Raw genomic sequence first — 25857 nt, 5'->3', positions numbered from 1 at the left:
TTGTGCCTCAAAATTTTCATAGGATGTTGGTGAAAATATCCTTCGGTGATTTCTTTTGGCTTGTTGGATGAAATTTAAAGACTCCTTCATGTCGCTCATAAGGCCCTTTGTGACCTGGCTGCACCGCCTGCTTCTATGGTCTCAGCTGACACCACTCACAGGTCCCCTTCCCACAAACCATCCTAGTTAGTTGGAGCCAGCCAGGAGAGTTGTGGTATTTCATTCCTCTGCGTCCACATACTTGCTGTTCCTGCCCAGAACACTCCCCCCTCAATTCTTCTCCAGCGACCCGAACCCCTGTTCACTCTTCAGACTCATCTCAAGTGACACCTCCTCCAGGGAGCCTTTGCTTACCCCCTCAGATGGAGGTCTCTTACATGGTTCTCACAGCCTCTCCCATAGCTCAGCAGAAGGTTGTGACCCCAGGGCCCTCACCTAGGACTGGATTTGCAGAAAAGCTGCAGCAGCGGAAAGATGGCCTGAGGACTGGGGTCTGAATCACACAGGAGCCCTAATTTTTTCCCTCGGAGGACTCGTCCTTAGGCAGTTCCCTGCATTCGCGGCAAACATGCTTAGTTGGCTGAGCAAGTCCTGAGGCTGGGCAGGCAGACCCTGGCAGGCAGACGCTGCAGTCTCCCGGAGGGGGCCCGAGCTCTGTTGCGGGTGCCCCCCGCCTCGCCCCCAGGAAGAGGTGCAGGCGGGGAGGGGAAGAAGGCGGGGCTTGAGGCTGTGCAAGTCAGTGTCCCGGGGCTGGGACGGAAGTTGCACAAGTACAATTAGTTTCAGTTTTGTTTCTCCTCCAGGCACCCTGCAACTGCCGTCTCCACACCTCAGCCCCCCACTCCTGGTCCTGCAGCCCAAGGTCAGCTCAGGCCAGGTAAGGAGAGGGAAGGAAAGGGCAGCTGAAGGAAGAGCTGAACTGGAGGGAATGGGGGGAGGGGAGAGACAGCACGGGAAGAAGAGGAAGGGAGGGGGGAGGGGGAAGAGAGGGACCCGGAAGTCAGGAGAAGAGGGGAGGCCGGGCGGGAGCACCCCCCCTCACCCCACAGGGCCAAAAGTCTGAGGCTTCCTTGGAAAAGCCCCCCTCCCACTCTCTGAACTCTCCCAGCTCCCACTTTCCGGAAGTTTGGGGGAAATTCCCCAAGTCCCGCTGTCGGGTGTTTCACAGCTGTTGTGCTGGGAGCTGGGAGGACTCACAGGTGAACCTCACACAACACCCCCTCCTCAGAGGTTTCTAGGAGAGCAGAGGGCCTCTTGCAGCAGGAAAGACAGAGAAGAGGACTCTAGGTGTTGAGGCAAAGGCTACAGTGACCCCAGGATCCATTGGCTGGAAGGAGAGGGCAGCACAGCCCCTTCCTCTTGGCCTCTCTGCTGCCCGCTCCAGACCCCATTTTAGAAAGTCAGGGCAGGAAGTGGGGTCCCCACTCCCCATGATGTGGCTCCCAGGTCTAGAGACAGGTGTGTGGGCCAGGGGAGTTGGGACCAATTGTACTGCCCCAAATGCCAGAAATCAAGAAAACTGCCCACCTGGACCTTCTGCCGTGTCCCCTCCACCCCAGCGGGACCCCCAGGACCTGTGCACACGGGGGCGCAGACCTCACTTGCCACATGGCCGGCCCGTCAATCAGGGCACCCGTCATTACACTCTCAGCTCTCTTCGGCCAGGCTTCTGGTCTTGTCATTTCTTACATCTCTTGACATATGCAAGCAGCACCGACTTTTTCACATTTGCTGAACGTATGCAAGGAAAAGGGCGGCTCCTTCGCTCAAGAGCAGGTGGCTGGAGGACCCACAAGACCAGAAGAAAACTTCTGGCCATTCAGGTGATTCTCCAGACCTGGTAGAGCTTGAGGATAGAGGGATAGGCAGGAGGGCAGGCTGGAGGCCCTGTGGTGGCCCTTCTGCCCTCTAACCCTGCCCCTTCGCTTGCAGCATGGTGTCCCAGGGATCCTCGCCTTCTCTCCTGGAGGCCCTGAGCAGTGACTTCTTGGCCTGTAAAATCTGCCTGGAGCAGCTGCGGGCGCCCAAAACCTTGCCCTGCCTGCACACCTACTGCCAGGACTGCCTAGCCCAGCTGGCTGACGGTGGCCACCTCCGATGCCCCGAGTGCCGTGAGAATGTGCCCGTGCCGCCAGCAGGCGTGGCTGCCTTCAAGACCAACTTCTTTGTCAACGGGCTCCTGGATTTAGTGAAGGCTCGGGCTGGTGGAGACCTGCGTGCAGGGAAGCCAGCCTGTGCCCTGTGCCCCCTGATGGGGGGTGCCAGTGCTGGGGGTCCAGCCACAGCCCGATGCCTAGACTGTGCTGATGACTTGTGTCAGGCCTGTGCCGATGGCCACCGCTGCACCCGGCAGACACACACCCACCGAGTGGTGGACCTGGTGGGCTACAGGGCAGGGTTGTATGACGAGGAGGCCCGGGAGCGCCAGGCAGCCCAGTGCCCCCAGCACCCGGGGGAGGCCCTGCGATTCCTGTGCCAGCCCTGTTCCCAGCTACTGTGCCGTGAGTGTCGCCTGGACCCCCACCTGGACCACCCCTGCCTCCCCCTGGCTGAAGCTGTGCGTGCCCGGAGACCAGGCCTTGAAGAGCTACTGGCGGGTGTGGACAAGAACCTGGCTGAGCTGGAGGCTGCGAGGATGGTGGAAAAGGAAGCCTTAGCCTGCCTGCGGGAACAGGTGGCCAGGGTGGGAACACAAGTGGAGGAGGCTGCTGAGGGGGTTCTCCGAGCCCTCCTGGCCCAGAAGAAGGAGGTGCTGGGGCAGCTACGGGCCCACATGGAAGCTGCAGAGGAGGCTGCTCGGGAGAGGCTGGGGGAGCTGGAGAGCCGGGAGCAGGTGGCCAGGGCGGCGGCTGCCTTTGCCCGTCGGGTGCTCAGCCTGGGTCGTGAGGCCGAGATACTCTCTCTGGAGGGGGCAATTGCTCAGAGGCTCCAGCAGCTGCAGGGGTTTCCCTGGATGCCTGGACCATCCCCCTGTCTGTTGCCCCAGCTGGAGCTTCATCCTGGGCTCCGGGATAAGAACTGCCACCTGCTATGGCTCTCCTTTGAGAAGCAGCAGCCCCAAAAGGACAGTGGAAAAGATGGAGCTGGAAGGCAGGAAGGCGAGGAAACCCAGAACCGCAGAGAGGATGGAGCCCGGGCCCCAAAGGAGGACAGAACCCCAACACCCCAGAAAGATGGAAGCCAGACCCCAAATGTGGAGAGAGCCCAGACCCCGAAAGAGGGCAGATCCCAGATGCCCCAAGAAGATGGAGGAGTGCAGACTGGTGGCAGATCCAACAAGAAGAGGAAGTTCAAAGGCAGACTCAAGTCAATTTCCCGGGAGCCCAGCCCAGCACCTGGGCCAAACCTGGAGGACTCGGGCCTCCTCCCCAAGCCCATCTTTTCCTGCAGCTTTCCCACACGGATGCCTGGTGACAAGCGGTCTCCCCGGATCACTGGGCTCTGTCCCTTTGGCCCCCGGGAGATCCTGGTGGCAGATGAGCAGAACAGGGCTCTGAAGCGATTCTCCCTTAATGGTGACTACAAAGGGGCTGTGCCTGTCCCTGAGGGCTGCTCCCCGTGCAGCGTGGCCGCCTTGCAGGGTGCAGTGGCCTTCTCAGCTGGGGCTCGGCTCTACCTCATCAGCCCTGACGGGGAGGTGCAGTGGCGCCGAGCCCTGAGCCTGTCCCAGGCCAGCCATGCTGTGGCTGCAATGCCGAGCGGGGACCGGGTGGCTGTCAGCGTGTCAGGCCACGTGGAGGTGTATAACATGGAAGGCAGCCTGGCCACCCGCTTTATCCCTGGGGGCAAGGCCAACCGGGGCCTTCGGGCGCTGGTGTTCCTGACCACCAGCCCCCAGGGCAATTTTGTGGGGTCAGATTGGCAGCAGAATAGCGTGGTGGTCTGTGATGGGCTGGGTCAGGTCATTGGGGAGTACGGAGGACCAGGCTTGCATGGCTGCCAGCCGGGCTCTGTGTCTGTGGATAAGAAGGGCTACATTTTTTTGACCTTGCGAGAGGTCAACAAGGTAGTGATCCTGGACCCAAAGGGGTCACTACTAGGTGACTTCTTGACAGCCTATCATGGCCTGGAAAAGCCCCGGGTGACCACCATGGTGGACGGCAGGTACCTGGTCGTGTCCCTCAGTAACGGGACCATCCACATCTTTCGCGTCCGTTCTCCTGACAGTTAAAGGGCTGGGACTGGGGTGGGACAGGGTGGGACTGGGGAGGGAGTGGGGCAGGAGGAGGGAGGCAGGGTTGCCATGCGGTGTGGTAGACTAGGGCATTTTCCCAGAGGGCAGGTGTTGGCAACCTTTCAGTGTGACATGCCACACTCCAGCCCCTTTTTGGGTAGGCAGAGATAGGGACCGAGGGCTGTGGCATGACTGTAGCCCTCAGAGGCAAAGGAGGACGCTGGCAGGGTGCTGGGAGTTGACCGCACCTCTTGCTTTTTTGTGGGTGACTGCACCCACCATTGCTGCCAGCCCCTCTGCTCCTGTCATTAGAGTTTAAGTCTCTGAGATTTGTAAGCTGGTCCTGATTTGCGTTCTTCAAAACCATTCCTGGTGGAGGAGCCCGGCAAGAGTCGTGAGGAGGTGGGTGGGCAGGAGTCCCCCCAGCCCAGAAGGGCTCAGGGTATGTCGGGCACACGCCTTCTGGGAGAGCTGCAAGCTGGCTTTCCTCAGATTGGAACAGGGACACACGCCATGTCAGAAGAGGCCTGGGATTTCGAAACGGCAGTTGATGGCATCTTCCACCAGCCATGGCCAGGAAGTATGCAGGCTTCTCTGACAATGGCGCCCCCAGTGCAGTATGGGGTGGGGGACCGAGGACGGACGCTAGCTGAGGCCAGGGTCTCAGGGTCTCTGGCAGGGCCAGAGTCTAACGCACAGGGTTCTGAGTGGGAGAGAAGGGGCACCCCCAGGAGCCCCGCCACCTCCAAGCCAAGACCTAGTAGGCTGTAAAATCTTTTCTGTATTGATATCTTTACACTTCCTGGAGTCTATTTTTAGCTTCCTCTTAGTTTTCCAACAGAGTTCCTTTTGAGCAGTTTTGGCTCTCGTTTGGCTGAACTAAGGGGTGAAGGAATGTGTCCTTCGGTAGGCCACTGCTGCCGGGGAAACAGCCTCGCCCCGGAGGCCAGTATGGGATTTGGAGACGAAACAGCTGGGAAACCTAAGGGGTTGGTAGTGGGGCTGGGAAGGTGAAGGAATAGAAACCGGAGGGAAGGATCTAGCTGGAGGTGAGTTGCCACCCTGGTCCTTTGCACAGGCCATCACGGCGGTGGAACCGAGGTGGACGTGTTTAGTCGGGACTATCGAGGGAAGACCTAAGGGAATCGTAACGTGGGGACTGTGGACAATGGAGTGTTCAGGAGAACCAGAGTAATTTTGGACAAGGCCAGACAGAAAGCGCAGGGCATTAGGGGTGGGGAAAAGAAAATCCTTTTTCTGGGGGGATTATTGCTTGTTTATTGAAGCGATAGGGGAAATGTCAAGTGAGCAGATTCAGTTATATAAACATTTGAAATGTATACACAGCAAAGAATAATGAAGATTTAAGAAACCAATGAGATGAGGAAACCACGTATGTAGACTTGACCTGAGTGAGAGCTGAGCTCAGAGATGCAGCGATCAGGGTGCCTCACTTGGTCAGACCAGATAGGCCGTGCGCCCAGGAGGAGATGCGCGCAGCCCAGGACGACTAAGCAAAAAGGTTTTAACAAGTCAGTCACTTTCATGTGTCAAAAATGCTTTTTTAAAATATTTCATGGAGAAATAGACTCCTGGCACTGTAAAATGTTGCTTCCTGGAGAGAAATTTGGGAATACTCGGCAAAAGTTTTAAAAAAAAAAGCCTATACTCAGTTATCTCACTTTGGGGAATACATTCTGGGAAAGTAATTCAAAAGAAAAAAGTCTTTGCTCAGAGACATTTGTGGCCACCCTATAAATCATAGTCTTGCCTGGAAACCGCTCAGCTGTGGGGGGACAGCTAAGTAGATTGTGGTTGGTTAGGAAAATGAGCTCCTGCCTCCGTGAATGATAACTATGAAAACTATTTACAAGAATATGTTATGTGATGCAATCATAAGCCAAACGAAAGGGAATTTCGATTACGATCACATGATGATAGCAATAAGGTGAGAGTGTCTGAGTTGTTACTGAGTGGAAATAGGTTCAAAACATGTAAATAGTGATTTGGGAGATTGGGTCCTTTCTGCATTATTTCATGCTGTTATTCATATATGCATATTCTTACGTAGTTATTATTGTCCATTAAGTAACATATGTGCTTGAGTATTTACTTAAAAATTACAACTCTATAAGTGATATAAGAACAGCTAGCTACTGGATTTGCAGGGGCCTAGCTGGTGACTGAGCCAGGAACTCGCCCTGGGAAGGTTCACAGAGGGCAGGTGGTCCTCTCAGGTGAGGGGGTCGTTGCGTTGTGTTTGGAAGGCAGAGGAAGGTCTAGTTGAGTTCGCCCACTAACTCAGACCAACTGGAAACCAGGCAGTGGTTCTAGAGAACCAACTAGTGTAGCATGAGTGGCACTGGTGGGGAGGGTCTGTCTTTGCAGCCCTATCTGCGGGTTTAACAAAATGATGGCTCATAGCTGGTGCTTGGCTAAACCTGTGTGAAATGAGTATCTGTGAAAAGGGATGGGACTGTGGTGAGACTCCAGAGATTTGCCACCTTCAATGCCATAACCCCATCCAACCAAGTTGTCCAAAACCTTGGCTTATGGGAAATCTTCAGCAGGGGGGCACTGTGGACACAGTCCACCACGTGCTTCCCCCAGGGTGGCTCGGCTCCCAGTCACGAGAGAGATGAGATTGGGCTGTCCTGCTTATTAGGTGTACGGAGGGCCCCGAGGGATCGCATACCTTGGGGTTGCCACAGCGGCTCTGCAGAGCTGTACAGGAACCATTGGCTGCGGGCCTGGCTGCTGATGGCCAGCACCTCACCCAGGAGGCAAAGCAGGAATACAGACTGTTAGGAAGGAAATGTCACCGGACTGCAAGAAGAAAATCTCACTGGTGCTCCCAACCTGCAGGAGCACGAGGCTCTCCAGGAAGCTCCAAGCATCCTGGAAAGCCAGGCATTGGAAGATTGACAGAAATTCTAAATTTGCCTCATGAAGGGGTGGGAAGGCCCAGAACACTGGCAAAACATGAAATGGATGGGAAGTGTAGCACTGAGCCAATTTAGAGGTAAAGTCCCCAGCATCGTAACTATGACCCGGGAGTCCTAATGAAACCCACAGAAAGCACCAGTCAGCGCCAGGGGAAAGAGGTCTTGGTTAAACTACAGACGTGGAGAAGTCAGGAACGTTGAGATTCGTGCCACCCTGCCCGCACCCTGCATTGGACTCTGACGATTCACTTGGTCAATTATTCCCTTTGCCGTTTGGAACTTTCTAGACTGTGCGCTTACTGGTGAAAGGAGAATGCCATTCGCTTAGGTAGGGAGAAGGGGAGCAGAAATCCTCTTTCACACTCTTTGCACTTAAAAAAAGTGAGCAAGGAAGAGACCTGGGTTGAGTGCTGGCTCTTCCACTGAATGTTCTCGTGGTCTAGTTCCCTAACCTCTCTGAACCTCAGTTTCTATATTAGTGAAATGGGGATGATGCTATCCGCCATGCCCAGCTCACAGGGTTGTTGTGAGGACTGGGTGAGAAGTAGAGAAAAGGATATTGTATTTTATATGCCATAAAGCTCAAATCCTAGGTATTGGTTGGAAAAAAGTTCAACTGACTTGTCCTAGCCTAATACTGTCACGTCATTGTAGCCTGAATGGGGTACTATGTGCACATATTGTGGGGTGAAAGCTCCCGAATGCCTGGGTAGAGCTCCTCCTTTGCTTCTCCTTTGGAGAAGACTCTTATTTTACATTCCAGCTGTTGTTTGAAGATGCCGTATACTATGACAACCGTGACTGCCGGAGGAGAAGGGACCAATGGCCAGCTTGCTAAGATGCAATGCTATTCCTAAAAGCCAGCTGAGAATCAGACTTTACTAATGAAGGACTGATAACCATAGACTTTTAGAAGTTCAAAATGGCAAGAGTGGCCAAATCTCTTGATAATTTAGAGAAAATATAATTCAGGAGGGAATAGCTTTCCTTTCACTGTAGTCTTAGTGTCACTATGTCTACAAAGCCATGCTATATAATAAAGCTACAGAGTTAAGATTTCACAGGGGCAGAAGTCCAAGAGGGAAGTCCGAAATCTTCCAAGCAAATTCATGAGGTTGGTGACCTGAACTGGGTAGGGTTCAAAGTTGGGTGCTTGACTGTCTGTCCGTGGTGAATCAGCTGGGAACGGGAGGTATCCCGTAAATTAAGTGGGAGACTGGCTGGGGCACGGAGTTCTGTTTTGGGGAGAATGCTGGGACGGAGAGCTGCCAGAGAGCACTCAAGAAAGTGTTTCTAGCAAGAGAAAGACCCAGTTCTGATGCAGGCTTAGAAAGATTGGTAACTTGACCAGAGGTAGCAGGACCATCCTACCCAACTGGTTTGTGAATATAGTTTAATTAAATGGATCAGGACAAGAGCAAAAAATTATTTTTGTGGGACCACAGATGCCTTTGGCTAGAGGATGCCTTTTGCAGCAGGGTGGGTGTGGACCTCACTTGAAGCTTTAGGTGAGGAATCTTTGGGACCAAATAGAGAAGGGCCTGTGCTGTGTATAAAGAGGCAAACAGGAAGTAGGTTTGGGGAGGTTTTAGAAGGTAGCCTGACTTGTTTCAGGAGAAAGTTAGAACTGCTTGGCTCAGGAGCCAAGAGAGACAGGGTTGGAGAGGGAATTGGGGTCTTGGTATCCATGGTGTCAGCCCAGTAAATTTCTCTTAGTTGCAATGGGCTGAAAAATCTGTTGTAAACTCTTATTCCTTCGATCGTGTACTTTGTATCTTTCTTCTGTTTCTAATAAATTCGTTTTAAGAATTTGAGCTTTTTCTTGGATGGTTGATGGGTGTGGGGCACGGCCAGCAACCGGGCCCAGGAGGGCAAAGGAAGAAGAAAACATGGCCACCCCTGCGGTAGTTCCAACGATGTCAACACAAAGTAGTTGGGGGGCCCTGCGGGAACAGGGTGACAATCGCTGTCTGTGGTCCTGCCCGTGTTCTGGGCCACTGCTGCCTGTAGGACACAGAGGGGCCCTCTGGGCAGAGATGTGTACCTCCAGACTAGCCCTTGGCGGGAGCCAGCAGGCAGTCTGGCCCAGCAGGACTCCGAGCTCAGGTGGGGCATGACTGTGGGTGAGGAGCCTGGGTCAGGGTGGCTGTGCCCACCACTGGTCTCTGCTTGTTTTCTGTTTGGGGGGAACCAAATGGACATCTGTGAGCACCTTCTAGCATGCCACCTTTGCAAGCTCACAGTGGCCCCTGCAGGGCTGGGAGGTATCTGCCTACTGGCCCAACCCACCCGCTCTGATCTGTCCCCAAAGCCCCTCCAGGAGTTCCTGCCTCTCCCCTCCGAGAGTGTCCTCAGCAGGAAGAGGAAAGACCTCAGGTCCTTATTTTTAATTCACACAGCCTCTGGCTCTGCATCATACAGATCAAAGAGCAGCTATTAAGCGCTCACCTCCCTGTGCTTTTCACCCATGACTTCCGGCAGCCTGAACCCCTACAGAGTAGGAACATTAACATTACTTGACAGACAAGGACACCGAAGCCTGGGGAGGCTTGCACATGGTAGGTAGATTTAGATTCTGACTCCAAAGCTGCCCTTCTAACCAGCTCTAAATCCTGAGCCTCTGTCTCTGTTTCCTTGTTTGTTATGAGAGAGCCAAACAAAATGAGATCTGAAGTTCTTCCCTGAGCTCACAGACCAGACCCCTGTCCCTATTACATGTCCAGCATCCAGACACAAGAAGGGAAGCTCAGAGACACCCCTGCACATCCCACTGCTGTCACGTGCTCGCTGTCAGGGCCCTCCAACATGAAGAAGGAATGACAAGTGAGGAGAGAATGTTTTGAGAGGCTTGGTGGGGGGCCAGGGGGTGGGGATCAGGGCCCACTGCTGCTGTGGTGACAGCCTGAATAAGAATTCCACAATTCATCATCTAATGACTCAGCCCGGCTTTGGAGCTGCGCCTCTGCGAACCCCAGGGAGCATGACTCAGCAGCTGAGGGGGCCAGGTGCAGGAGACATCGCTGAGGTCCATGTGAGTGGTGACTGTGGGGAGAACAGCCTGTTCCCAGTTCCAAGCCCCAAGGCGGCGCGTCTGCTTCTGTGGTCAGACACACACACGGCCTCGGTTTCCTAGCCATGTGGCCAAGCCACCCCACCTCAGATCTGGGACTCTCTGCCTTTGTATTCAAGAAGGCAGAGCCCCAGAGGCAGTAGGGTCACCTCCTTTCCCCACGGCCTTGGTATCACAGCGAGATGCCATGGCCACAGATAATATGAGCCTCTCTCCCCTTCAATGCTCTGCCAGGGTCAGGCCAGCCTTTAAATAAGAGCAGCAGAGGCCGCACTACAGGGGTGGGAAGGCAGACACATGTCACGGGCTGGGCACATGATTGGACAGATGGTCACAGTATCCCTTCTCACTCCTGAGTGGGTAGGATGAGATGGGGACCTCAGGTCTTCATTTTCTTCAAAGGCCAACCTAGAAAATGTCTCTTCCACCCTGGCTGGTGTAGCTCAGGGGATGAGTGTCAGCCTGCGAACCAAAAGCTTGCTGGTTTGATTCCCAGTCAGGGCACTTGCCTGGGTTGTGGGCCGGGTCCCCAGTAGAGGGGACACAAGAGGCAACCACATATTGATGTTTCCCTCCCTATCTTTCTTCCTCCCTTCTCCTCTCTCTAAAAATTAATAAATAAAATATTTTTTAAAAATAAAATAACTCTTCCTCTTCAGAGATTTTTACAGGAGAAATTCCCAGAAACTCAGTTCTTTTCGCCAATGCAGTAAAGAATTACAGCTCAGTGAGTCTATTAGCGTGCAAGCGGGGTCTATTGGTGATCCGTTCTCATGAAAGAGAATGGGCCTAATTAAGGAGGTGGGTGTTGAAAGGCATAGGTTCACAGCAAAGCAGGGTAAGGGCAGCGAAAGTAAGGGCGGCCAAAGGCTGAGGTGGCAAGCGCAGGGGTGGTGAGAGCTTGGGCAGCAAGCACGGAAAGCCAAGAGAGCCAAGAGCACAAGCCAGAGTCCTTTGTTCTGAGGGCTTCTATAGTTGGTGGGATGGGGGTGAAGATGTTACATATTGATTGACAGGTAAAGGTGGTGCCAGCTTTTGGTGGTGGGGTGACGTGATACCCAAAGATGTTAATGGGCTTCTTCCTTTGGGCACTGTGGGCCCTTCCTGGCCTTTCAGGCCTTGGGATGAAAGCAGTTTCAAAGGTTTTCTTTCCCAGATAGTGCAGACAATTCATAGAATCTCAAGGACTGCCCTCCACTTGTGTCAGCGTGGTGTTTCCTGTGAGGTTGGAACACCTGGCAATATTTCCGGCCCAGGCTCAGGACTGCTGAGTTAGCGAGCGAGACATGCCTCCCTCCTGCTCCCTGCCTTGGTTTGCTAGCTCTCCTACCTAACAAAATAACAATAGCATTTTCCTTCCCTTCAACACCAACTTAGGGGCAGTCCACCAACTTACCAGAAGAAAACAGCCAAAGCAAATTGCAGTGGAACAGTCCTGAGTCCAGGGAAGGGCCAGCACCGTGGGTGGGCACACGCTGCCCGCTTCTCTCCACCTGCGCCTGCGCCTGCCTGCCTGCCTTCTCCAAAGTCTGATCACGTTCTCACTTAGCTTATTCACACGTGGCACTTTCCTCACCTGCAAGACCCTTCAGGACAAGAACTTCATGATTCATTCCGCAATCAGGTGTTCCATAAATATCTGCTGATTGAAGGAAAAAATGAGTGAATCTGTGCTAAAACCTAGTCACCATCATTCATGTCAGATCCAACATTGGGAGGGGACGGCAACTCTGTCACTGGGTGCAGCCTGAGGCAAAAGAGGTTCATCCTTTTCCTTAGAAAGGAGACATGAATAAGAGTGAAGTTACCCAAAATCAAGGGGGGAAAGGAAGTAATCTCACCCTTCTGTACTTTTTCCTTTATCTATAACACTCTAACCTTCTAATATACTATTTCATTTAATTATTTATCCTCCTTCTTGTTTATTGTTTATCTCCTCCCCCAATATCTACCCTGGGTGGAATGCAAGCCCCAGAAAGACAGGACACTCAGCCTGTTTTGTGCACCAATATATCCTATTCCCTTAGAATAGTGCCTGAGATAAGGTAGATGCTGAGTGAGTGAGTGAATGAATGAATGAATGCGTGGTATCTATTGGACATTTACTCTAAGCCAGGACCCCTCTACCTGCAATGCACTTTGCACATAGTATCTTATATAGTGCCCTCGGCAGTTCTAAGAGGCAGATACTGCTCTCATTCCTGGTTTAAAAGTGAAGAACGTGAGGTTAGAGAGATTATATAACATGAACAAGATCACCAGGAGCTGGGCAAGTGGCTGGGCTGAGGCCAGCACCAACCATTGCTGGCCTGGGGCCAGCTCTTCACCACTGCCAGGCAAGAGCTGCCCTTGAGGCCAGCCAGCGAAACCACACCCCGCCTCATCTTTGCTGATTGATGTTTTTCTTTCTTTCTCTCCCCTCCAACTTCCCACGTGGCCCCATTACACCTCCAGGAGCTATGTCTGCCCTGAAGCACTGCTCCTCCTCAGCCGGAAAGACATATCCTGGTGGGAAAGCTTTGGAAACCTGGGGACAGAGAAGAGCCCTGGGCCTGGCTCTCCCTGCTCGGGCCCTGCAGAGCTGGGGTGGGGCTGGACTGTTCCTGCAGCCCATTCCCTAACATCTCCCTCTCTGCCACCCCACAGACAGCTTGAGAGGCTGCCAGGCCCAAGCCGGAGGATGACTGAGCTCCCCGGATCACTTTTCTGTGGGTTTCCTGAGGCTTGGAGCTGAGCTAGAACGTAGGGAGGCCCTGCCCAGCCCAAGGCACCAGGGCTCTGAGACAATTGTTTCCTCCCCAGGCTGGCTCTGCAGGGCCAGAGCAGAGAGCCAGGCCAGGCTCCCAAGGTACCTTCTCTGCCCCCAGGCCTCCATGGTTCTTCTGCCAGGAAAAGTCTTTCCAGCTTAAAAGAAGCTGCACTTTGAGGCAGAGATATCTTTTGAGGAGTGGAATGAGGTCATATGCGATGTTGGTAGGGAAGGTAGATAAAGAAAAGTATTCCAACAAAGATGATGTGGTTTACGGCTTCCCCGGGGAGGCCTCATGTAGAGTGCTTTGCCAAGGAGCAGTGAAGAGGTGGCCCCAGGCCAGAAACAGCTGGCATTTACCTCTATCCAGCCATTGGCTCCTAGGTAATCCCTGGCGCAAAGAATGGAGACCAAAGAACATCAGTAGCAGGAGGAAGATTGCAGAGGCCGGAGGCCGACTCATTCATGCAAAGGACATACAACACCATATTGTCTGCATCCACAAGCGTGGAGAGGCAGCGAGAGAGGAAGGGAATGGAACTGAGCTGCCTGAGTGACAGCTACAAGCGGGTGGTCTGGGGAGGTGGTAGGTGGACTGCGATCTGTCAGGGACATTGTGTCCAGATGTTGGAAAAGCAGTGCCACGTGTCACTCATGGGGCTTCTGCCTATGGCTGGGGCTGGGCACCTGTGCTAGTGTTTTGATGGGGGACGGAGGAGCATCTCCATGATCTGTGAGCATGTGGGGGTAGGGGCATGCTGCTGGGGTGTTCCTGGGCAGGCATCACGCCAGCCTTCACCTCATCAAAGAATCAAGACCGGAATTTCCCTGAAGCTCATTTCCTACCATTTAATCCTCCGCAAAGGACCAGCTGCCAAGTTTGTCCCTGAAGGACAAATGCTGGGTGCGGGCAAGGAGCAGAGACCTCCAGGAGGGCCTCCATGCCCTGTCTCCCTCTCCTCCCAGAAGCCCCTCTTCCAACGCAGGAGGTATATATGCCTTCCCTCTTGGGTGTCCTCCCGGACCCTCTGGATAGCGATTCAGGGAGAGAAGATCTGCATTTAATCTCTGCTCCACCACTCACTCACCAGGTGACGTCTACATAGATTACTCAGCCTTTCTGAACCTCCATTGTTCATCTGTGAAATGGATGCAATAAGAACATCACACACAGGGCCTCTGGGATGAATAAAGGAGATAAATGTACTCAGTCAGTGCTTGGCCCATAGGGGTGTTCAGTCAACATCCACTCATTTATTCCTCTCTTCTCCCGTGGGACCACGGGCCTTCTCCCCACACCTTTTGGAGTCCAAACACATGGGCTGGGCTGTCTCCTTCCTCCCTATGCACCAATCAATCGGTCTACCACACAGAAAGTATTTATGGGCCCTGCTTTTGAGTGACCAATGCAAACAGCAAGTGTAAAGAGGTTGAGGACAGACAGGGCCAGCTGGGGAAGGTGTCTGGTCACCCAGACGTGGTGGCCGTAGTGTGACACTTCCTCACAACCCAGCACCTGATTCTCGACTGTGTGCACACCACAGACAAACCAATCTCAGGACTTACTAACGTGAACTGGACAAACAATAGCAAACCAGGGTGACAGCTTAGGCATTTACAGAGCCACGGTCCCCAGGCACTGGGACCCAACTCTCCTGGGGACCTCAGAATGGAATGATTAACCATGGGATCAGAACAAGGCCAGGACCTTGGATGATCAAATGGCTGATGACAACAGCCGGAGGCACCTGTGCCACCTTGGTGACCACACCTGTTTTGTGGCCTGGCCCCCTGATGTTTGCAGGACAGGGCACCAACTCTCCTGCACAGCACCAAGTAGGGTGTCCCTGGGTCCCCCCTTACAAAGAGGAGGAATAGACAATGCAGTTATTTCACTAAAATGCAATCACAATCTTATCTGTCCTCTTAGGTTTCACCCAGGTCTCCTTAATTAGATTTGGGATGTTCACAGTCAGTCTCCTAGGTAATTTTTACAGAGGGCTCACATCCTCTCCTAAACTGGGTTTCTTCCTAATTGAATTCTCAGAAGACAATGTTAACTTCAAGGTACACAGCTGTCAGGCCCTGAGTCCTACCCATGTGGGGCAGTATTAGTGGATAGGAGGAAAGTGTAGACCCAAACTGCTCCTACCCCTAAATAGTACAGAAACCCGTAAGGAAAACAAAATGTGTGTGTGGGTCTGATTGTGGGAGTGTTCAAGTTTAAAGGAGAGACAGCTTAGGAGGGTCTGGAGGAGTCTGGAGAGGCTTTGGGAGGAGTCTAGGGAGGTTTTTCGGCGAAGGGGGTGGGGGGGGGGGGTTAGGTGGAATCTAAGCCGCCTGGGGAAGCTCAACAGACGGCTGATTTACATAAGAAACGCAGGCGAGGTAGCAATTCCAGGGCTCGGAGATAGGAGGGACAAGCGGAAACCAAACGGTGTAGAGGAAAGGGGCACAGATGGGGCAGGTCAAGACGGCAGTCCTGCGGGAACGCCTTCTCGGTTCACTCTTTCGCCCACACTGCTCCTGCTGATCTTCCCACACGTGCCCTGGGCTTGCAGAGAGACTCAGGGAGCCCCGGGGAATCGTTCCCCGCCCCCTTCCCCAAACACACAAACACACACTCCTGTCCAGCAGCAGAACTCAGTCTGCCAGGCAGGAAAGCCCTTTCAGAGAGGGAGGGAGGGCAGAGAGCCTCTGCCCACACCCGGAGGGACAGCACTCCTCTTCCACCTGCTAGGCTGACGGTATCCTGATTCAGCCCGGAAACCAGCCAAGTGTGCTAGACACAACACAACCTCTTCCCCTCAACTCCGTACAGATCTCTAAACTGATAACAGGGAGTTCCCGAGTCAGGGGCTTTCCATCAGGACTCAGCCTCTGCCTCCCACCTCCGCCCCCATTTCTCCGAGTAAGCTTACCACCACTGGCAAGAGAGAATGAAATGGAGTTTGCCATGCCAGTCTCTGAAAGAATAAAGACTTGAGGACAAAGTTCCCCTGAGCTCATTCTGGAAGGTTTTTTTAAAACAACTTTTTTAAAGATTTTATTTATTTATTTTTTTAGACAGAGGGGAAGGAAAGGAGAGAAATATCAATGTGTGGTTGTCTCTTGCATGCCCCCGACCGGGGACCTGGCCCACAACCCAGGCATGTGCCCTGACTGGGAATCGAACTGGCAACCCTTTGTTTTGCAGGCCAGCACTCAGTCCAATGAGCCACACCAGCCGGGCCATTCTGGGATTTTAGTTCAGGACCCAAACACTTGACGCAGCCAAAGCATGAACGCTAGTCTAAAGCAGGAGCTCATTCTCTCCCTTCTGCAGGAGCTGGACCTTAGAAATAAGACCACTGCCCCTCCGCTTTCAGAGACCACCCAGTCCCTTGAGAGAGCTGGCCAGCGTGGAGCTCAAGACTCAGGAGGGAGAGGCCTGTGGCCGCTGAGGCCCTGAGCCCCTGCCGACCCTGGCACTAAGGAGGCTGTCTGGGTCTGAGGCCAGCCCATAGGGTGGTGAGCTGGCAGGCCAGGTTGCACACTAGGAAAGAGGGAGTGGGCCCGAGGGAGCCAGATGTCGATCCAGGCTGTGAATAACGGGGGCCTCATCACCACCCCCAAGCTGCAGGGGCAGGAGCAGCCGGCACAGGGACTGACTAAGAGAGCAGGTCTGGGCGGGTGGGTGGTGAGCGGGGAGGCTCCACCAGGCTCCCCCACACAGAGCAAATCCCCAGGCCTGCTCCATGGTGTCCTGTGTTCCCAGGCCCATGTCCCCACATGAGTTCTCCCTAGAGGACTGCTTCTCCAGGCTGACATGTCTCCCTCACCCCACACCCCACACCCCACACCCCCCTGCCCCATTCCAAAAGTCACATCCCTGGACTTTTCCCCACCTGTGCCAGGGTTCAGAGTCCCTTGGTTGGATGTCTGTTCTCGTGTGTCGTTCACTAGGCGTTAGGCACAACCCTTCCTGGAACTCTTTATCATTATAAACCTTTCTCTTTCTCTGAAACAGCGTGCTCAGTTCCTGCAGGGCTGGAACCATTACCTCCAGCCCAGCACGTTCCCATGTCCCAGGGGCAGAAACCATGAGGAAAGCATCTCTCCAGGAATGCTTGCAGATGATAATTTTCATAGTGACCTTCATTCTTCCAGGTCTGTGTCACAGGTCAGCTCCAAGAGGGAGCATTCCTGCGCACCCTACCTGCAGCTCTTTGGAGGCATTCGAGGTATGTTCTGGCTCTTCTGGCCCGGAAGGTGAACACAGTTCCTCCATGCCTTCTCCACCCATCTCAGAGCCAAGCCTGGAGTCCAAGGTTAGCAGAAAACCGTCCCACAGACCTGAAAGGGGCAAAAAAACTGCTCACTGAGCAAATGGGTTGAAGGACAGCAAGGCAAGTCCTCCTCCCTTCCCACCTCTGCAGGTAGCAGCTTCCCGTCAGCAAGGAGACCCAGGCTCAAAGCCTCGGGGAGGACTGACCAGCCCCGCAAGTCAGGCAGACTCCTAGTGTGCCAAGACGACCCCTGCCTCCAATAGCCACCCCAGGGCCGCAGATGCTTGAAAGCCCACATCACTTGCTCAGGTGGTCTCAACCCTGGAGGCCCTTGAAGAGTTGGTAAAAGCAAAACCAAACCAGTAGCCCAGAATTCTGATTCAAGGTTCACATCCTCAGAGGTGGGCCTGTGTCTCAGGACTTTTCAAAAGCTACTGGGTGAGCCTACTGTGCACTTGGGTTGAGAATCATAGGACCAAGCCGCAGAATGTCACAATTCTAAAGCGAGCATAACTTGGGAGGGTTTAAAACGGTAAAACATTAAGGCCTGAGTTGGAATCCATTCCTTGCTTAGCAGCAGATTTGGGGGAAGAGAGGGGACGACACTTGGGTCGGAAGAGTTCTGAAAGGAGTCAGGATGGGAAAGGGAGCAGGGGACACACAATGAGGGAGGGACGTGGGCCTCTCCTGGGTTGGAGGGCTTGGGGGACAGGCATGGGGACCACTAGAGGGACAGCTGAGGGACACTGAAAAACAGAGCAGAGACTGGTTAAGAGCTGAGGGCACCGGGTCAGATCCTCTCCTTAGCTGAGTGACCCTGAGCAAGAGACCTGCTCATCTGTGTGTCGGTTTCCTCATCCATAGAATGGGGATGGTGCCACTCAATGTCTGTGAGCCGTGTGGGAATGAACTAAGGTCGTAAGTGGATTATCTCAGGGCCTGGCTGACGGCAGCTGCTCTGCACACAATAGCCGTTGTTACTGCTGCAGTCTGGGAAAGGCAGCTTTACCTGAAAATCTAAAGAAAAGGCATGCAGACCACAATGCCTTAGAAATAAATGAATTTGCAGATCAGAAACCACCTCAATAAATTAACAGGGGAGACCACAGATCCGGTCTGCCTTGCACAGGTTTTCAGATGCTCGGCATCTCTCTTCCCCCCAGCCTTGCCCGCATGGGAGGCTGAAGGGGACCATAGGGGCCCTGCAGCCCTGCAGGGGCATTTTGTCCTGTCCCCCCCCAGATGTAGACTTCTTCTGGGCCGTGAAAAAGGAAGAAGCTTCCCTTCTGGCACCACACACAGTGGGAAGCCCTGGGCAGGCCTCCACTCTCACTTGGCCTGACATCCTTCATCCTTAATTGAGCTCCCGCAGGCTCCGGCCTCTGAAAACCCTGCGCTGGAACCTAGAGCAGTCTTACTCGGTTTCTGGCAGCCAGCTGGCCACTGGGGCTGTGGCTCCCCCGGCCTCAGCACAGCTAGGTTTCTTTGCCAGATGCTCTTTCACTTCTGCCCTTAGCTTCCCTGTGATTCTCCTGACCTAGGCAGACAACTTGGCTTTTCCTTCCTAGGAGCTCCTCGACCTTAGAAGTCCAGAAAGGGTGCAGGGGACCCTTTCTCCCAATTGTTCCAGGTGTGACCCAGACCCCCAGCTTGCCCCTGCAGCCTCCATACCTGGAAGACAGTTCATGGCAGGGCTTCCCCAGGCCAAGGTTGTTTATCTGCTTAGGGCAGGAAAGCCCTGTTTCTTTCCTTGCCCCCTTACTCCCTGGACGGTGACTCTGTCCCCTGCGCATTGTTTTCTTTCCGGTGGAATTTCTGCTCTTGAGAACTCAGTGTTCTGTGTTACCCCCGCTGCTGCTCCCCCCGCCATTCCTCATATACCGGTTTCCTCCTGTCCAGACGGTGCTGGCTGCCAGCCAGGACCTCCACTGGTTCGTGGAGACACAGGGCTGAGGACAGCAAAGGGTGGAAGCAGGAAGCGGGAAGCTAATGTTCCTCCTTGGTCAGAGTCTTGGGGCCTCTCCTGGTGGGGCCTGCAGTATATGCAGTGGGGCGGTGTGAGCCCCAGGGAGCCAGCCCAGGCTGGACACGTGAGGAGGTTCCACTCGTATGGGGACATGCCCTACAACCTTGGACTTCATACTCCCCAATCATTTTCTCCCTATATTTGGCAAAAGACACTCCTGGCACTAAGGAAGGCAAGGATCACAGACAGACAGACCAAGGTTGAGGCCAATCTCCAATGTAATCACAGGGCAGAGGGTGGGGGACAGGACTGCTCAGTCTGTGCCGATTTCCCCGCCCGTGGCACTTCCTGTAGGGCTGTGCAAGGTGGGGAAAAGAGGCAAGTGTGGAGGGGGGGTTCATGCCTCCTTCTCCTGTCCTAGACCCTGGCCTACACACCAGCTCCAGGAAAGAGCCCAAGTCTGATTCCTGGGATGGTAGATGCACCCTGGTCAGCCTGCCCGGCCAGCCCTGGAGCCCTCGTCAGGTCTGAACTGCCTCACATCTGCCACCTCAGCTCCCCTCACCCTAACAGCCCCAGCCCCCTCCCCCATTTGCCCTCCAACGCAGAGCTGCCATGTGAATAACACTCATTCTGCCTGCATCAGCCTTTACTCATACAGTCCTGTTAGTTCCTGACACAGATGGGGGTGCACAGCAAGCACCCCCCACACCCAGTAAGAGGAAGACATGTTATAATTGTGGGTCCTGGGAATAGGAGCAGCAAGCATTGCCAGCCTTGAGCATCTGCTTTAGATCAAAGTTTTAACACAGTAATGACACTTTTGTCAGGCATCCACAGGACCTGGCCTCCTCTGCCCATGCCCAAGGTGGGCCAGAGCCCTTGGTGCAGGCCCTGTTAGCCCCACCTGATGGATGTCTGGCATTCCTTGCCTGAGGACCTGATTGGTTAACCCTTCTCTAGCACCAGAGTCTCTGTCCCTACCCTCAGGAAGCCAAGGGGCTGAAGAGAGGATATGCAAGAAGAAAAAACCCCGTAATTGTTAGAGTTAACTGAAACTTGCTGACCACTTCCTCTCTGTGGACACATGCAGCCGATCACTTCATTCATGCCGTCCTTTAAAACCCTAACACTGTTATGGACATGGCGTCATTCTCCTCACTTTGCAGAAGAGAAAACTGAGGCTCAGGGGTATAAGGGAAGTCTCCCAGAGCTTCCTCCTAGTCCTCAGCCACATCCGCCTCTTCCCTCAGAAAAACCTCTTCAGACTCATGGCGTCTGTCTGAGGAGACTGAGGCTCTAAGAAGGTAAAATGATTTGTCCACAAGGCCCTGGAGACTGGAGCCAGGCCAGTCTGCTCCCAGGGACGGCCATCAGAGGATCCCGTGTTGAGGGCAAACCCATCCGGCTCGGAGAGCAGGTCTGACCGAATGCTTAGCTGGAAGGGGAGGGCAACCTTCAGTGGTGATGGGTCTCCTTGGGCTGCCTTTCCTAATCAGGGAAGCTCTACAAGGTCAGGAGGAGGCGGCAGTAAGGATGTAAGGGCTGGGGGGCAGTGGCAAGGAGGATATGGGTGCTCCAGGGAAAGGAGTGGGCACAGAAACAGGAGATGAGAAGGCGAGAGTGAGAATAGTTGGGACAGTTCCTTCGTGTGGCCCCCAGTCTGCTCAGCACAGTGTAAATTCCTTGAAGACAGGACATGCTCATGCTTCACATCTCTGAAAGTCACATCAAACGCAGCCCAGAAGAGACCAAACAAGCTGCTCCAGCAAAGGCTGTGCTGGAGGACATGGGGAAGGCAGCCTCCCCCATGACCTCCCTGACCAGGCTAAGGTCTTCCCGCTCCCTTTCCTTCACACCTTACACGCGCTCTCCCCAGCCCTCACAGCCCACAACCATGGGGGGTACGGGGAGGATTCTGGGACGCGCTTGATCCAAGCAAGCCAGCAGCCCAACTGTGTTACTTCCAGCCAAGCCAGCTGGTAGCTCGGGGTGACTCAGATGAAGAGATACGCAGAATGGGTCTGCTTCCAAACAGTGAGGAAGTAAGAGAGAAGGACCGTCAGGGACTTCCCTGGCTCTCCAGCAGCAAACTCCATCTGCAGTGTATGACCAGGGTGCTTCATCCCTGGGACCTCCGCCACCCACACATTCCCCACTGACCCAGGGTCATCGTCTGTCTGGGCTTCTGCCCAGCTCAGTACACTGGTTGTATCCAGAGCCAGGACTGAGACTAGAATATTTCAAGGAGATAGGAGGAGGATGCAGAAAGAGCAGAGAACTGTGACAAAAAAGCCCACAAAAGAGAGCAAGACACAGAAGGGATGCCTTAGGCAGAAAGGTCGCTCCCTAGAGATGAAGACAGGTGGAGCCGGGGTGGAAGTGTTTTCTTCACTCACCACCACTCCCCCCACCCCCAACACATACACATGTTGCCCTCTGCTTCGCTGCTGAGGCCACCCTGCCTCTCCTCCTAATCCATCATCAGTCCCTCTTCCTCCAGGCAACCTTCCCTCCACCTTGACGACTGAAGTCTTACAGGGTAGCATACAGACAGCTTTACATTGTCATCTAGTTATGGGATGTACGCAATCTTCTTTCTCAGTAAGCGTATACGTGCAAGAAAGGGAGAGGCCTGTATTTACTGGTGAATCACACCATTGGATATTGATTGTCAGTGAACGTTTGACCATGTTAGGGAAGGAAGCCAAGAGTCACACCACAGCCTGAGTAAAATGAAACAGAGTAAAATGAAAATGTCCAGGGAATGTAGAGAACGAGGAACGAGTTCTGGTAAAGAAGAGAGAAGTGAATCAGAGTTAGAATCAGATACACAGGTAAAGAGAAGTGGAGCAAGAGACAGAACGTGCCCTCAGGAGCCCGGGGAGCCCTGAGGCCCGCATTGCCTCATCCTGACTGACACCACCGGGCTCTGAGGTCACATCTACCCCAGAAATCGCACATTCCACCCACCCGGCCCCAAACTTCCCCTGTGGCCATATGCGGCCCCATTTGCTCCCTCGGTCTCTTTCCCGCAAGAGAGGAGGAAGCTCACTGTCTGTCACTGGGGTCTGGGTGGGGGCTGTGGGGCTCTGACCTTGTGGGAGGGCCCTCAAGCAGATACTGCCCTCTTACCTCCACCTGGGGAGCGAGCATAAACAGGACAGGGCAACGACCACCGTAAACTCCAGGACAAGTAAAGAAATGACCATAAGACAAGGGCTGTGCGTGTACGTGGTTAAAAGGTTTCGGGGTGCTATAGAGGGGGCAACGAGAGACAGCTGACATGGGCAGCAGAGGACAGATCAACAGGACCGAGACTAGAAGGGCGAGCCAACCAAGTTCAGCTCTACTTTTACCTGTTGACAAAACAAGCTTCCCCCACCCCCAAATTCCTAGTACCCCAAAGGGACCAGGACATATGTCAAATGACTCCACAGTGAGAGAGAAAAACCTTCTGGGGATCTAAAACCCACAAAGGTGGCCGGTGAGAGCATGTCAGCAGCAGGGTGGAGCGGGAGGGTCTGAGGGTCTGGTCCCAAATGGCCAGGTGGCCAGTCCACTTCCCAGGCATTTGATCTACTCCACCAATTGCTGAGGGAAGTGAAAAAGAATGCCCGAAACAAGGAGAAAGGGGGAGCGTGGGCTGCACCAACAGGAACAGCCCAAGCTGTCCGGGTTCCTGTCCTGGCTCTGCCACACCTGAGAGTGGCCACCACTTAGAGGAAGCCCAGCATATGGGGGACACTGACAGACAATATTTCTTTTACTCCTCACAACAGCCCTGAAGGATGGAAATCATCAGCTACCTGTCTACAAACCGCAGTTTACATACCTATCCACAAATCAGAAAACTCAGGTTCACCAACGTTTTGCCTACAGACACGTAACCAGCTAAGTGTCAGACCCCTGTCCAGGCTGGGTCTGTGCGCCACTGAGCGCTGCTCACCCATCGTGGTGTATCACTGTGTGACTTCAAACATGTTGCTCAGCCTCTCTGGGCCACAGAGCCTTCACCTGCAAGTTCAAAGGACTGGATTAAGTGGTTCTTAGAGTGGTTCTCCCCTGTCCCTGGAACTCTAGATACACATGGAGAAAAAAGCAACTGTGGAAAGCAAGGGTTATCCCGCGGCGGGACGCAGGTTTTAGTGCTGTGGCAGTTTTAGAGGACATGGCCGGTAGAAGCTGGAGAAGACAGAAAGGAGAGGGGCTGTGGAGGCAGAGGAGGGGAGTCAAGTGTGGCACCAGTGCGGAGAAGAACCCTGGACAGGCCAGGATTCTTCAGGCTGTCCCAAGGCCACGATCTTAAGAGGATGAGACACACAGCCCTCCCCCCATCTCACTCCTAGGAGAGGAGCAGAGCTAGCCCAGCCCAAACACAGGCTATTTTTGGTGTTGTGTTGTTTGGAGAGCAACCAGGCCAGAAATAGTGGTGTGAGTTAGTAGGACCCTGTCCTTCCACCCCCAGCTCTCCCAGTGAAATCACCAAGAATTAGGAGGCTGGGTCCAACATTCCAAGTAGCCTGTGTAACTGATAGGAGGCAGCACTCTCCTCCTCACCGGAAGGCTTGCGACAGAGCATTTGACTGTAAAAGGGATTCTGGAAGAGGAGAGGAGAGGGAAAGAGGGATTGAGTCATAGCGAGTGGAAAAGAGTGGGAAAATGGGAAGAGAGCTTATGTGGCTGAGGCTTGAAGAGACCTAGGGAAGGAATGGGCAGTAACCCAAAAGATAGAGGGTTGAACAGAAGAGATCAAGAAGGGGAAAGTGAAAAAGAGTGGCTGGTATCGGGAGAGCAATGGAGAAGCAAAGGGGAAGAGCCAGGTGCAGGCAAGAGGACAGCTGGAGGGCGGGAGGTGAAGGGTTGGAGGTTGACTGAGGCCCGGACTGAACCAGGACTCCTGGGGCATGGGGACGTGTGTGTTGCAGGGGGGGGTGTCAGTCATGGAAAGTGTGAGGCTGGTCTAGTCACGAACCACCTGCTGAGGGACAGATGGAGACATCTTTCCCAGCTGCTGGAACTGGAACTTCCCCTGAAATCCACAGCCCTGTAACTCATCCTCTTATCTCTGACTCTCCCGAAATCAGAGATTCAGCTATTTCAACAGCAGGGACTTCTCTCTTTCCGTCCAGTTGACCCCTTACAAAAGAGCCAAGGCTTGAAAGAGGTGATTGGGTCAAGGGTGTTAGTTTGAGTTCAGGGAAAGGAGAGAAAGTGACAGCCCCTTGAGTCAGGCTAGATTCTGAGAAAGGCATTGCAGGAAGTTCTCCTTGGGGTCAGGGAGGCCTCCTGGGGGGCCCTGGGTGGTCAGGCAGCGTCATAATGTGTGGAAGGTCTACCGGGCACAGACAGGGTTGAGGCAATGCCACTTCACGAGAGAAGCAGCAGGGGCCACAGTCAAGTCTGGGTTTAGACCATCTAGTGGCCCCAGCTCATCAGAAACTGGCAGGGGATTTACTTACACTAGGCTTTGCCTCACTTTCTAATACACACACACCAGATGCCTACAAGTCCCTCCAGTTTAGGAAAAGACCCCTTAGGAAGTCAGTCCTTTCTGTTTCCAAGGTATAGTGCCCCCTCTCCCTCCAACAGGACACAGAGCTACCCCGGGCTCCTGTGCCCAGGGACAGAGTGTCTTTTCTGGAATGGTATCAGGATCATCCATCAGGTCCAGGAGTGGGGACAGAATTGTTCACAGCCTTGGCAGGGCCCAGGCCATCCACAGAAAATAGCAGGGGCTTTTATAGCTGAAGCCTGGCAAGGCAATGGACAAGGGCTACTGGAATAACCAATGCAGCAAAGGAAGGAGGCTCAGCTGAAGCAGCTGGAGAGGCCATGCAGTGAGGTGCACGGAGGGAGCAGTTTCGGCTGAGTCTCAACCCACTACTCTTCCAACTAGGGACTGCGCACAACCAACCCAGATTCCCAAGTGCCCGTCTCCCTTGGAACCCCAAGGATGGAGGCCCAGGCACTGGGATAGGAGATGGGTGGAGCATGCTGGACTGGACTTCTGTCCTCCCCACCTGAGAGAAGTCAGGGGTGACTACTTTCTCCTCATGGCTAACCTCTCTTTCAGGGACTCCAAACCGCAACTAAGAAAATGAAAAGGAATAAACAAGAAGCAGCTACATGGGAACAGTCCTGTAAAGGGTCAGTGATCCTAACTTTCCAAAGGAGGTTGTCCCTTTTTCCCTGTCACCCTGCATCCCCACCTGACTCCCAGGGGCAACAGAGAAAACAAAGGCAAAGTCACAGTACATGTGGGAAAGCTGTCCAGCTGTGGTTGCTCTGGGCATCTGTTTACTGAAAAAATCCAAAACAAATATCCTGACGCTTCCACCCACTTAAACTCGCTGTGAATCTGTATTGACTGTCTCCATGGATACTCCCACTCGAACCCTACCACCTATACAAATCATGACAATGTGTGGACCTCAGGCCAAGTGCAGCATTTCTATCCCTTAGGACCCCTTGCCATCCAGCCCCTCTGTCCACAACATCCGGGCCTCACAGCCAAGGGTACCTGACCCTGCCAGGCCCCCAAATGCACTTGCCCAGTCGCACACACTCACTTCTAGCCAGTTCCCACACTCTATAGATTCTTGGATCACTCTTCCACTTCTACCTCAATGCCCTATGAACACACTCCACAAACCAGCCAGGAACTGACGCCCTCGCTTCTATC

General features: G+C 53.8%; 1 protein-coding gene across 3 annotated transcripts; it reads left to right on the top strand.

The window, feature by feature from the left end:
- The first annotated feature begins 756 nt into the window (after window positions 1–756).
- On the top strand, window positions 757–8933 carry TRIM56 (tripartite motif containing 56). 3 transcript variants are annotated; one of them, XM_024571582.3, is made up of 3 exons: window positions 798–877; window positions 1508–1823; window positions 1933–8933. In XM_024571582.3, exons 2-3 carry the CDS (start codon window positions 1702–1704, stop codon window positions 4169–4171), a joined length of 2361 nt encoding a protein of 786 aa, XP_024427350.2. In that variant the 5' UTR covers window positions 798–877; window positions 1508–1701; the 3' UTR covers window positions 4172–8933. The 3 variants fall into 3 exon arrangements, with proteins under 3 accessions (XP_024427351.2, XP_024427352.2, XP_024427350.2); XM_024571583.3 differs by lacking the exon at window positions 1508–1823 and having other exon boundaries at window positions 757–862; XM_024571584.3 differs by lacking the exon at window positions 1508–1823 and having other exon boundaries at window positions 761–877.
- The last annotated feature ends 16924 nt before the right edge of the window (window positions 8934–25857 follow it).

This window comes from Desmodus rotundus, chromosome 1 (assembly GCF_022682495.2).
Source record: "Desmodus rotundus isolate HL8 chromosome 1, HLdesRot8A.1, whole genome shotgun sequence".
Classification (NCBI taxonomy): Eukaryota; Metazoa; Chordata; class Mammalia; order Chiroptera; family Phyllostomidae; genus Desmodus; species Desmodus rotundus.
Note: the sequence above shows the minus strand (reverse complement) of the source record. Positions and strands in the feature narration are given on the sequence as shown.

What these genes read in the sequence shown, in the direction of transcription:
- TRIM56 (XM_024571582.3), top strand. Translation starts at nt 1,702, where the DNA reads ATGCAAGCAGCACCGACTTTTTCACATTTGCTGAACGTATGCAAGGAA. An exon ending in GAAAACTTCTGGCCATTCAG is followed by an intron (nt 1,824 to 1,932) that starts GTGATTCTCCAG and finishes CTTCGCTTGCAG; the next exon opens with CATGGTGTCCCAGGGATCCT.